General features: G+C 41.9%; 1 protein-coding gene across 7 annotated transcripts in view; it reads right to left on the bottom strand.

Annotated features, from left to right (window-relative positions):
• The window catches only part of tns2a (tensin 2a), a 61,099-nt gene that overhangs the window by 8,710 nt on the left and 39,878 nt on the right, over positions 1 to 12,511 (bottom strand). For all 7 annotated transcript variants that reach the window (XM_037102861.1, XM_037102867.1, XM_037102862.1 and 4 more), the window contains 11 exons: positions 12,204 to 12,254; positions 11,975 to 12,097; positions 9,662 to 9,726; positions 9,083 to 9,166; positions 6,831 to 6,943; positions 5,487 to 5,547; positions 5,054 to 5,129; positions 4,555 to 4,684; positions 2,808 to 2,873; positions 1,670 to 1,786; positions 25 to 1,578 (listed from right to left, as the gene is read on the bottom strand). In XM_037102861.1, the coding sequence (XP_036958756.1) occupies positions 25 to 1,578; positions 1,670 to 1,786; positions 2,808 to 2,873; positions 4,555 to 4,684; positions 5,054 to 5,129; positions 5,487 to 5,547; positions 6,831 to 6,943; positions 9,083 to 9,166; positions 9,662 to 9,726; positions 11,975 to 12,097; positions 12,204 to 12,254 (2,440 nt within the window). The remainder of the gene's footprint in view (positions 1 to 24; positions 1,579 to 1,669; positions 1,787 to 2,807; positions 2,874 to 4,554; positions 4,685 to 5,053; positions 5,130 to 5,486; positions 5,548 to 6,830; positions 6,944 to 9,082; positions 9,167 to 9,661; positions 9,727 to 11,974; positions 12,098 to 12,203; positions 12,255 to 12,511) is intronic.

Raw genomic sequence — 12,511 nt, 5'->3', positions numbered from 1 at the left:
TGTCTCTGTTTTAATGTGACTCACCAGTGTGTGAGTCAGAGCTGTATGACTGCTGTGAGTCTGGATGGTGATGGTGGTGGTTATGCTCTGCTTGCCCGTTGCTATGGCTACAGGGTCCCGTCATGGAGGAAGCTGGAGGCAGCGGGGACGTGGACTCAGACTGGTAGCCCGAGGCATAGCCCCTGCTTTCAGACGGTGAGGGCTGGTAGGGCGAGCAGGGGAATACTTGCCGGGGTGTTTGGTATCCACTGCTGCTGCTACTGTACTTCAGATCCAGGTGGGAATGAGCGTTGGACCTCGACGCCTCTGGATAAGCTGGATGACCTGATGGTAATGGGTCAAAAGCGAAGGCTGGAAGATCATGACCCTGTGGGCCGTAGGAGGCTACGGTGGCCCTCCTATGCCAATATTCAGCTTCTCTGTCCCTCTCCCACTGCAGCTCTGCCTCCCTGTCTCTCTCCCAGTGGAGAGACAACTCTCTACCTCGTCTCAGCCCAGGATCCCTCTCCCAGTGGAGGTCTGGCCCTCTGGGTAAGTCCGCCTCTCTGGCTCTCCTCAGCCCCACCTCCCTCTGCTGAAGCTCCGCCTCTCTGTCCCAGTGGAAGCTGTCACCTCGGTCCAGCCTCATGCTGTGATAGGCCGCAGAGTCTTCCCTCCTAATGCTGCAGTCTCGGCAGGGGCAGCCGGGTGGTGGCAGACCATCCATTAGCATGATATCATGGTAGGTGGGGCTGGTGGAGGGTTTTGGGTGGTGTGGGTGGGGATGGTGGTGGCTATGAGGTGGAGGAGGGTGATGGTAGGGACCATAGTCCTCTTCTCGGCAGCAGAGGCGACCCGGGGCAGACAGAGGGTGGTGATGTGGGTGGTTGTGAGAGTGAGGGGTGAGGTCTGGTGATGGATATGGACACATGTGTCGAGACGAGGCGGTATCTGAGCAGGAGCGGTGCAGGTAGTGCTGTGGGCCACTCTGGCGATCCCACACCAGGTCTGGAGGAGGAAGGGTCTGGTGAGGGTGGGGGCTGTAGTGCTGGCACAGATCCATGTGTGACGGAGGAGCAGCCGGGTTGGGGCTGGCAGAAGGGGTTGCCCCATGGTGCCCATTGGTGCCTGGAGCCCGATCGAGGCAGTAACCATTGGGCATGAGGAGGGTACGGTCACAGCCAGGCTCAGCACACCGCTGGGACCTATAGCCGTCCCTGCAGGAACAGGACCGATTAAGCCTCAGTGTTCCAGATGGAAGAGAATCTCCATCATCCAAGATGGCCGTTTCTCGCTCTCCATCTCGGTTCCCCTCGATGCCTCCAAGAAGACGTTCAAGCTCCTCTCTTTCCTGTCTGGTTGGGGGCGGCGGGCGGACAGGCTCCTCCTGGTGCTCAGGATGGATAGATGATTGGTTCAAATGGCTGGAATGGGCTGAGAGGGCAGAGTCAGAACCTTGAGCAATGAGATGATCTTCTGAGAGGCCTGCCGCTAGGTTGCCACCATTGGTTGAGCTGAGAGAACCAGAGCTGGGACCTCTGCGCTTTTTTATCTGAGCGTAGAGACTACCATCTAGAGGACCTCTGGTGTGGGCAATATCTAAGATGGAAAGACAGAATTAACATCAGCTCATAATTAAATTAAAATTAAATAAATTAAGAGATTAAGGTTTGAATATGAAGAGAACTACCCTCCAGACTGTCCTGGTATCGTTGGTTAAAGTTCTCATAAGAATCCCAGCGAACCACTGGGTCAGCAGTGTTGTAGTCGACTGTGACAGCTGGGTCATTTTTCTGGTACTCACGGCCTGAGGAAAAAACATTTCATTTACATTAAATTATAATTATCACTTCCTTCCTTATGCATTGATAAATATGAACAGAACATCTGAAGCAGAGCAAATATTAAAAGAACAATATGTAATTTTGCTGCTATAGATCTCTCTATAAAAACATAACAAAAGACGTTTGCTATGTGTAATGTGGGAATGACCAGGTGCAGCAGGCAGACAGAACCGTTGCTCAGAGTCATCCACCTCTGGGAGAGAGAGCCAGACATTTTGGAGGAATAAACACTTGGTCTCAAATCAGATTCTGCTCTTAACCAGAGATGTTTACAAACAGGAGGAGAGCTCAGAGATTACTTTTAACTTTTGTAATTAGAAAGTGGATTCATCTTTACTCCTGTTTATCAATCTGACTGCAGCAGCGATTCCTCAGAGGTGACCTACACTGTTTATGTGCTGTAATGCTGACTGCCGACTGAAGCTGAAGCGGAAATTTACTTCATGAACATAATTTTTCATAGAGAAGAGGGGCAAAAGAGAGAAAGGATAGAGTCAAGTGAGATGTTGATCAGCATTCAAACACAGACACATCCTCGGTATGTGCTGTTGCTCAACGACTGATGGCTATGGGGGCAAATAAACACAAATGATCCTGCTGTCAAACTCACCTTGCAAGATGAGGTGAAAATGTACATAGTTGGTGCCAAACATCATTGAACAACCGCCACTGCTGATGTAAATCTATCTGCCATAACTAAAATACAAATACTCATGGATGATGCATGTTTTAAAGTGTGATACACATTAAGTGTAGTTACCTTCGCCAACTTCCTTCTTCACTTTCCCAGCCCAAATGAAACACATACTTACTGTACCTTGAGTAAGCCTGTCGATATCTCTGGCTTTTAACATTGTTGGAAGCATTTGGTATAATGTCAGTACACAACTAAAGAAACTGTATAAAAAATCAGGTTGTTTTTGGAGATTTTAATGCAAAGACCTTACATATACAGGAGAAGATTTTGAGGTAGACTGAACGAACCTTTGATTCTCTCAGGGCCAGAGGAAAAAACAAACTCCACTGTGGCATCAGATGGAAAACGCTCGTCTGGGAAGAAGAAAAGGATAAAATATACAGGGTGTCATATTCAAAATCTCAAAGCACATTGTAAATAACCCTTTTTGAAACACAACAATGTGCTCATTTAAGTTTTAAGTTCTCTCTGCATCTTTAAATGTAAATTTAATCTTCTCATGAGACTTCAGGCTTCATTGATGTGGGGACCCCCCAGAAAGGAATCAAACTATGTTTCTGCTGCAATATATCAAATATACTAATACCGTTCACAGATGTGTTCTAAGTTGCATGAACCCACAATGTGTCTATGTACATTTGTAAAACTCCTTTTAGTGTAATGGATTGACAACCGCATACACAAACATGTTTCTCAGCTACACATATTCTGTCATTTAAGAGAGAGTTAAACCAAATAGGAAATGAGGTAATGAGCATATTCATTACGGACTTAAGCAATAGACCAGTGCTCACTAGGCCGCCTTTACTCCCCCCGAGGGATAGTTGGGGACACTCGCTCACTGCATACAGTACAACTCATTCTCAATAGAATTGCCTCAAGAGAGCTGTTATTACATCCAGGATGGGGATTAAGCTACAACTATTAAGGGATTTATTGTATACAACCACACTATTATGAGGCCATTCTGGGTAGTAAACCACTGTGAATACATTCATACAAAGCAAGCTGCCAAAAAGCTGCTATTATGTCAAATTGCTGTATGTGGTGATCGTCCCGCAACAATTAACAAATTGTTTCTAATGATATTTTAAGAGTATCCAAGTAAGCAAAGCCAGGCAAAATCCACTCTGCACTTGAGGGACTGATGTCATTTGGTCTTGGACAGGGACTTTGTAACTTTTGAAAGCATTGATCTCTTGCTGCTTAAACCTTCCAGGATCTGGTATGGCCAGTTGGCTTTTTGTAGCTAATGTTGGTTAACCTAACAAAGACATTTCTGTGTAATTCACATTAATGGATCACTTTGCTGTAATAACGCTTCCCTTCTTGCACTACTATTCAGCATGTTTTAGCATTTTCCACATTAAGCTCATTGTGAAACTTTTTAGTGAGGTAATACAATTGTTTTTTTATAACCCTACATGCTATCGGACTTCTTTGATATCAGTGGAGTTCCCCCCTGCTGTCCATTAAAAAGAAAGCAGGCTTAAGGCACTTCCACATTGGCTTTACTTCAGATCAGGAATCTGCATAGATATATAATATAATATATATAATCTTGAATATATTATCATCTTTTATAGTCCAAGTTTGCACTGGGTATATACATCTTGCCTTCTATTTATGTTATGTACAGTGTTTTCTTTTTTTGTGGACCCACTGCTGCTGTGACAATATAAATTCCCAGTCTGGGATCAACAAAGTAATTCTATTCTATTCTATTCTATTCTATTCTATTCTATTCTATTCTATTCTATTCTATTCTATTCTAGCTATGTTCATATATTATACAGAGATGCAGTGCAAGTGCAGCTATAGAATGACTCATGCTACACAGAAACCTGCTGAACTCCAGCAATGTTTATCAAATACTGTGGTACCAATGCGGAAAAGGTACAGCTGACTCTCATGCATTCTGGCAAGATATTCACTCACACTCATTCACTCACTATTCACTCATCATATTCTCTATCCAAAGTGACTTCTACAGTTGGGTCAGCCATGTCCTTTTTGCCACATACACAAACTTACCAATACAAGCTTCATCCAGCTCCCCTTTGCCGAACCAAAGCTGGGATCCGTGGATGGTGCAGGTGTGGAACTGCAACCTGAACACAGTGTCTCTGTCAGCAGTTTGGGCTCGCCTGTGGTAGCATTTGACCTGCAGAGGGCAGCAGAGAAGGATGAAGAGAGACCGACGTGAATGCGTGTGGGATAATGTGCAGTTTCGAATGGCAAATTCAAGGCTTTGAATTGATGACTGAAACCTACACCTTCCAAATGACTGGCTGCACAAAATGGACAAATGATGATTTCTTGTTAACAAAGTGAGGAAACATTTTTCCAAACCAGAATTTATGTTTCAGAGATGCAACATGGAAAGTTAACCAGTGTTTTTAGTATACTGTTTGTACTATTCATCTTAAGGTATTTCTCCCGTTTTATTTGTCTGTTGAAGATAAGTTAAGTCATGGTTATGACCCCACCCAAGTCAGGGGTCCTCTGTTATTTCCTTCCCATGTGAGCTCACCATGATGTCACCCTTTAGCAGCAGTGCCGGTTCGATGGTCACACACAGGCGCCTGCCTCCTGTGCCTTGAAGGTCACTGCAGACAACACAATGTACAAGCAGATTCAGTATGTGACCAAATATGGACAAAGTGACACCGTCAAAGATTGATTTGTTTGTTGGTATGTTCTCACAGCCTTTTCTCACTTGACAGTGGCTGAATTAACAGTTTTCTACTGTAAGAGGCCTTGAGCTAAACAATAAAAACACAAGACATGAGTTAAAAAGCTTGATTGACGAAGAAAGATGCCCTTTGTGTGATTTTCTTTCATTTCTGATTTCTCTTTGACAGCGCTGAAGCCTCAGATCGTGACAGAAAACACCCACGGGCGAACAAACACAATGTTGGGCTTATCTGTTCTATTAGATGGCCATATGACAGCAAGAGACTTACTATATGCCTGAAGTGTAGACCAACTGCATGGACTGGTAGATCTTCAAGAAGGGGTAGTAACCTAGGAGGAGGAGAGAGCAATTTAGACATAGGGAGCATTATCAACGTAGAGACAGAGGAATGTGCTGACTGCCACCCCTGCCTCCTGGACTTGATCATCAGATTAAAGATAAACAGACTAGTTTGTGTGGGTGGAGGGTAAATGGGACCGTCTATGAGAGCTGCAGTCAGCAGGCAACATTGCTGTGATTCAAGGGAAAGCCTGTCAGAGCACCATGCCAAGACAAACATCACATCATATGTGCTGTACATTTTATCTGCCTACAGAGTCAGATCAGACTGTACAACAGAGACTGAGGGTATGTCTCCATTCACTTTATTGTGTTCATGTCTCCCTCCGTCACGCCTGGGCCTATTCCACTGACAATGTGAGAGGGAAAGATGCAGGAATAGATGGATCATGAGGGAAAATGAATCAAGCACGCACATTTTTAGTGAAAATGAAACCTACCCACAGAGCAAAGTTGGTCCGGCCTAGGAGTTGGCCACACAGGCTCTTACACTTAACCCACATGCAGCAATTAATCATGGTCCAGACATAGGCCTGGGCTTTGGGCCAGAATACTGGTGACAAGAGCAGGACCACCTCTGGACTCTAATTCATTGCAACAACTTGAAATGCCCTGGAGTTTGAATATGAAGATAATGTGATGAGTATATGAAGATAATGTGATGAAATGTCCAAATAATGAGTGGCCACAGTTAGTTACTTCTACTACTCATCAGAAAACACAAAGTGAAATATTAATCCTTGCTTGTTTGCTATTAAAAAGGAGATACTGAAAACATTCAGCCACTAAATTTGGCATTCCGTCTCCCTCTGCCATTGCATTCACACCACAACACCACAGATTTACAAACCTTGTTAGAAGCTGGAAGTCAGAATTCTTACAAAGAAATAAACAACACAAAACAATCATTTTGGCTCTGACAAAAATGTTAAAATCATTGATTCAGAATCATAATATTGTTTTAAAATAAAATAGTTATTTTTATTCTGCACCTCTCTACAAGCAATGTTGATGTTACCAATATACCTTTAAATCTATCCACACATGCAATAAAAATGTAATTCTTATACTGTTTATTCTGTATTTATGCTGTGCAAATGTTTCTCCAATCCATTGTCATTTCCACTGTCAATATATTTTCTTTCAGTATATTCTGTATATAAAATCAAAACTATGTATCTGTATCTCAGATCAAGTGGGCAAAATATAAATACAGGCAGATAGATGTATCTTCGTCCAACAGTAATTTGACGATAAAGACGAACAATCATACCTCCTTCACCCTGGAAGTTGGGAAGTGACGGGATGAGAACCTGGTGGAGGAAGAGAGGGCTGCTGTTCATCTTGATCGCCCCGGACAGAAGACCCCCAAAGTAATAGATATACCTGAAAAACAGAAACAGGTGTAAGAGATATTCTTAAGATATAAAAGCAGTACGATAAAGATGGGGAATACTAATAACAGATGGAGAGAAGGATCAGGAACAAATATCTTTAAAAGTGAATAAAAAATGCAAACAGCCTCAGAGCAGACGCTGCTGTTGTCAGGTAGCCAGCAACATTGTTTTTTTTTCTTTTCAAAGTAGAGAGTTAGGCAAGGAAAATACAGCTTGCAGAGTCTAAATATTTCACTTTTGCCAAACTCTGGTTGTCAGTTGAGGAAATATGTCTTGCGTCTGTCACAGCTGAACCTGATTCAGGAACATTCTTGAATCTGTTGTCATTTCCTTGATACCAGACACTTTTCTGCCTTTCATGTCAACGTGAGATGATCGACACCTATTAAGTGAGTCTTGAAATACCCACAAGTACATTTTTATGTACATGAGCTACGAAAGGAAAAGTTGTATATTTTTATAAATAAGCTAACTTGTTCTCTTGCTGAGAAAGATGAGGTAAGACGTGGGATTCAAACACATGCTTTGGATTTCAATCTTAACAAAAGAGTAGTTTAAAGTTTTGGGAAAATATCCTTCTTTGCGTCTTTGCTAAGAGTTTGATGAGAAGATTGAAACCACTCTCATGGATGCACTCTAAACATGAAGCTACAGAAATGAGGCTGTTAGCTTGGCATTGCAAAATCACTGTGCACAGGGGCATAATGACTGGTTCTGTCAAACAAACAAAATCCACAATAAAGACCCTCTAAATCTCATACAGGTTACACCTTTGCACAAAGCCAGACTCGCGGTTTCCACCCACTCATAGATTAGAAGATCAATAGAAGCCTCAGGTTTACAGTATATATACTAAAATCATCAGACAATTAGCTTAATTTATGCTTATGTACTTTAATTTAACCTAAAGATTGGAAGCTCAGGGAAAACAGTGAGTTTGGATGACTCAAAATGAGCCAAAAAGGACCTTTAATATTCATCAGTTAGCGTTAACAAGTTGTGTCTCATTTGATTAATCTGGAGAGTTGCAGGCTGTTGCAATTGTTTGTGGAATTGGAACGGACTAAATCAATGAGAATTGTAAGATTGGGAGGTGTTAGTAAGCAGACTTTTTACGAATCTTTAGACTGAGCTAGGCCAGCAGTTTCCCCCTACATAGTGCTTCTATCTTTATGCAAGGCTTAGCTAACTAACTCGTGGCTCTAACTTCATATTTAGCAAACAGACATGACCCAGTGAGCATCAAGCAGGATTTCAACATCCATTTCTAGTCAAAGACTGGGTGACAACTGAAAAATGTGGTTAGAAAATGCAGTATGTGGTGAAATATGGTCTAAATGGCTAAAACATTTATTAAACCTATTGAAATAGTCGGTGAGGAAACATATAGCCATTTTTTGAACATCTTTTTTAAAAATACTTAGTTGGAAGAGTGGTGTTCATCTTACTTTTCAACTCTGCAAGAAATATATCCTAAAATATTATTCCAGTTGCAATTATCTTTTAGGATGTACATATTGGATATGTAACTAGTCTACCTCAACTAGACAGTTTTTGCAGCGAATGAAAAGATGATGAGAAAGCTGGCTCACTCTGACAATTTCATGTTTTTTTCATCATTTTATCATTACTTTCTTTACACTTAAGGGCTATCACATAGCTTCCTTACATTTGTTTTGACTGTGTACATGCTGTTTTCACAGAAGACGTTTTGCCCCGTCACAGTGGTAAGAGTGCAGGTTGACCAATAACATTAAGCAATGACTCTGACGTATTCAAGTGACCTACTAAAGCCAAAGACAGTCTCGTGACCCTAAAACTGAAGCAGCTAAATGTGGATCGGCCATGATTACTTGTCTTATTTACACTTGCACTTTTTTTCTGTGACATGTTTAAATGTCTGCTGTGAAAAAGGCCAAATCCTGAGGTTAACCATGAATCAAATCCAGTTGGGATGTATGAGGAGCTTGAAGCTAAAACCTGTTTTCTCTTTCTTTTCTCTTAAGTAGGATACTAAGGGAGGGGGGGGCATTCATTAACATCTGCTATGATGTGGGATACCCTCAACCACCACCCCCCTCCCTTCACCCCCTCCCAATTTCCCCTCATTTCATCCTGTGGCCTCTACCTGTTTTGGGACGGCTGGAGGGAAGAGGACACCTTATCTTCACAGAACTTCCTCATGGCGAGAGTACTGAGAGCCTGGTCCGCCCTGCACATTAATGAGAGCATGCGAGCGCGCACACACACACACACACACACACACACACACACACACACACACACACACACACACACACACACACACACACACACAGGCAGAAACACACAGATGCTTTGAGCCAACAATTTCCATCATGGGACTTGCAGCAGACTCTCTAGATGCCAGAAAGTACAAGGAGAGGATACAGCTGGCATTGGCCACAGGATAAACCAGTTTCCACCGTTCCTGCACAAAATCCACTGGGCTTAATTTATCAAACAACTTATCAACATAGACTGAATGGAAATCAGTGAGCTGCATATACATCAGCCACTAGATATACTGTTCTAGTATGCTTCAAACACATCTGATATGTGAGAGTAAGAGTTGCAGTTGAGTCCAAAACTCAGTTCAATAATCTTCAATGTGTTCCATGTGTGGATGTTCTGATGAACAAGAAACTGTCACATTGTGGCTTTGGATGTCTCCAGCACACACACTCACCCTGCGGAGATCTTGCTGTAGTGCATGTAGGCCGCAATGATCACACCAGTTTTACCTTTGTTGCCCTGTAGGAGGAGAGGGAACAAAAAGGGCAAAGTTGTGATGTGCTAATTTTATCCTCAGGCACTGTGTTTTCTTTCTTTTTTCTTTTTTAACAAAAAGACAGCTGTAACATCTGAGAGTTATGACTGCACGGCTGATTTTTGATTTGAGAGACAGACAGACTGGGGAGAAGGCAGAGACGAGGCAGGGACACAGAAAGATGTGGACAAGCAGTTTGAGCCACAATTAAAAAGCTCCCTGTGGTGTTTTTTTCACACTGGGTGCTCCGAACTTCCTGACGCATTCCAAAGACATTCCAGCCTCAAATTCCGAATGTGACCCCTCCAGATGCCAGTAAGAAGGCTGCACCGCTGCACTGAGCACAAATTAAAGCTTGTTTAGCTCTCACTGACAACAACTTGTTTTTTTCCCGTCCCTGGCGTGATGTGCAGCTGGGAAAGAATCGCCTGTAGCTGGAATGTTCTGGGAAGCCAGTAGACCACAGAAGTAGTCTGGTTTTAGTATTTAAATTCTCCTGACCAAAAACCAATAAATAAAAACGCCCAGACATGCCGTGGGAGCTCGGTAGCCCTCAGTGTTAACTGGTCAATGTTTGGTAAAGGTGGAAAAGTTCAAATAGCCACGGCTTTGCCGACAGGGTGACATAAGTGTATCAGTAAATGATGTGGAACGGTCTGGAACGGTTTCTTCGAGGTTGTACAGTTAATTTTCAGGGTGGAAGGGTGGAAACGGCTTATTGAATTATATGCTGCACTCTGCAATTTTGGTTTTAGTCAAGTGATGTTTTAACTGCAATATCTAACTTAATTTATTGTGTTTCACATCAGAAATAGTGGCAGGAGAGATAGATTTGTACTAGACAGTCATAGAAACTGTAAATGACTAACATGTTCAGATGCATCCATGATAGCAGTTACGGAAGGTACCATTAACACAAACAAGCACTCAGTTGGTTAATTGTTTATTCCTGTCAATGTCGCTCCACTTTCAGCTATCTGACTGTGGCAGAATGCAGCAAAATACATTTACTTAAAGGGACAGTTCATCCCAAAATGGAAAATACAGACTGTTTCTCTTACCTGTACTGCTTTTATCCCTCTAGATTGTTTTTAGTATGAGTTGCTCAGTTTTGGAGATACCGGCCGTAGAGATGTCAGCCTTTTCTAGATGGCAGTTTGCTGTTGTGCTCAAAGCACCAAGAAAATGCATTTGAAAAACTCAGAAATCATGACTAGGTTTCTCAAAATAATCCAGAGACCTTATTGTGAGTGGTTTCATGTAGGAACTATTTTCTTTGCGTCTCTTGTCCATTAGTAGATGCACATTATGTTTTACGAGATGATACCTCAAGAAAAGTAACCGCGTCATGATTTCTGCAAACAGACATTAATGTTGAGTTTATCAAATGTAATTTTTTTGGTGCTTTGAACACCACAAGCAGAGTGCCATATAATATACCTATTATACTGCAAAGAAGACAGACATCTCTACATCTGATATCTTAAAAACTCAACGACTTACACCAAAACACTCTACATAGATAAGTAGATAAATACAAAGCACCCAAGATAAGAGGAATAATACTAATTTTTTATCCTGGGGTGAACAGTCACTTCAAATATAATTAAGTACACTTGAACTATTTCATGTAACTTTATACTATATACCTAACTATATTTCAGAGGGAACTATTTTACTTTTCACTTCATTACTTGAGATTACTAGAGATCGACCTTCCAACAAAATATCGGTACATAAAATAAGCTTTTCTTGAAAGTACTTTTGTACTATAAGTTTTTAAAAGTCATTAATTTTGAAAGCAGAAGCTTTGCTTGTGACAAAGGATTTTTGAAGTGTTCCTTTTACTTCAGCAGATGATTTGAATATTCCTTGCACAGCTGCTATCTGGACAGCTTAGGTCATAGTCAACAGGCCACATTACATAACGAGTTATGACTTATATTGTTAAAATGCTTATAATTTTCTGCCGTGATCCTTTTTTTCCCTCCATGTAAAAAATGCACATAACCTTTGCTTTGAGCGCGTACAAGACATTTAATACCAATGTAGTGAATTTGAAATCATCATCAGTAAACCTGGACAATTAGCACCCATTTCCAACTCACTAATAGCGCCAACTTGCTACAAAACCAAAGTCATTACTACATTTTGATACATCTGCCTATTTCAGAGCCTGGGAAACAGTGGGACACCCATCCAAAAATCCCTGGTGGCCCACTGAACTCTGACCTTGCAGTGTAGGACCACCACATGCTGGGGGTCAGAGGTCAGCCACGTCTCCATGGCCTTACATATGGCACAGATCTTATCCAGTGGCGGCGCGTGGAGGTCTGGCCAGCCAAAGTCATGAACCTGTTGGTAAGGATGGAGAGAAAGATCATGTCGTTTAGTAAGATTTAACTCAAAGCTGTGAAGTTAATTCTCACACAGAAAATATTAGAATATACAAAAGTTCTACCTTTGGATTTAGTCGGGAGATGTCGTGCCGCCTCTCAGAGAGGTTCAGGAGCTGCAACAGAGAAGATGTTTTATTGTGCCAGTTATTTTATCGTGGGTGTAGCAGGAAAAATAAAACAAAGCGACTACTAATTTGTGTTTTGCTAAGTGTGTATTTTGTGGTTTCCTGTGGCTTTTTGTAAAATCACATTGTTTCTGTTGTCTATTGTGCAACAAGCAACTTAAGATAAACTGAATACTCAAAGGACGGAGGTCAAATCACTCTGGAACCACAAACAAACTACAGACAGAGAATTTGAGTTCCCTCAC

The sequence above is a fragment of the Acanthopagrus latus genome, chromosome 7 (genome assembly GCF_904848185.1).
Source record: "Acanthopagrus latus isolate v.2019 chromosome 7, fAcaLat1.1, whole genome shotgun sequence".
Taxonomy (NCBI): Eukaryota; Metazoa; Chordata; class Actinopteri; order Spariformes; family Sparidae; genus Acanthopagrus; species Acanthopagrus latus.
The sequence above is the reverse complement of the archived record's forward strand: the minus strand, read 5'-3'. Positions and strand labels throughout refer to the sequence as shown.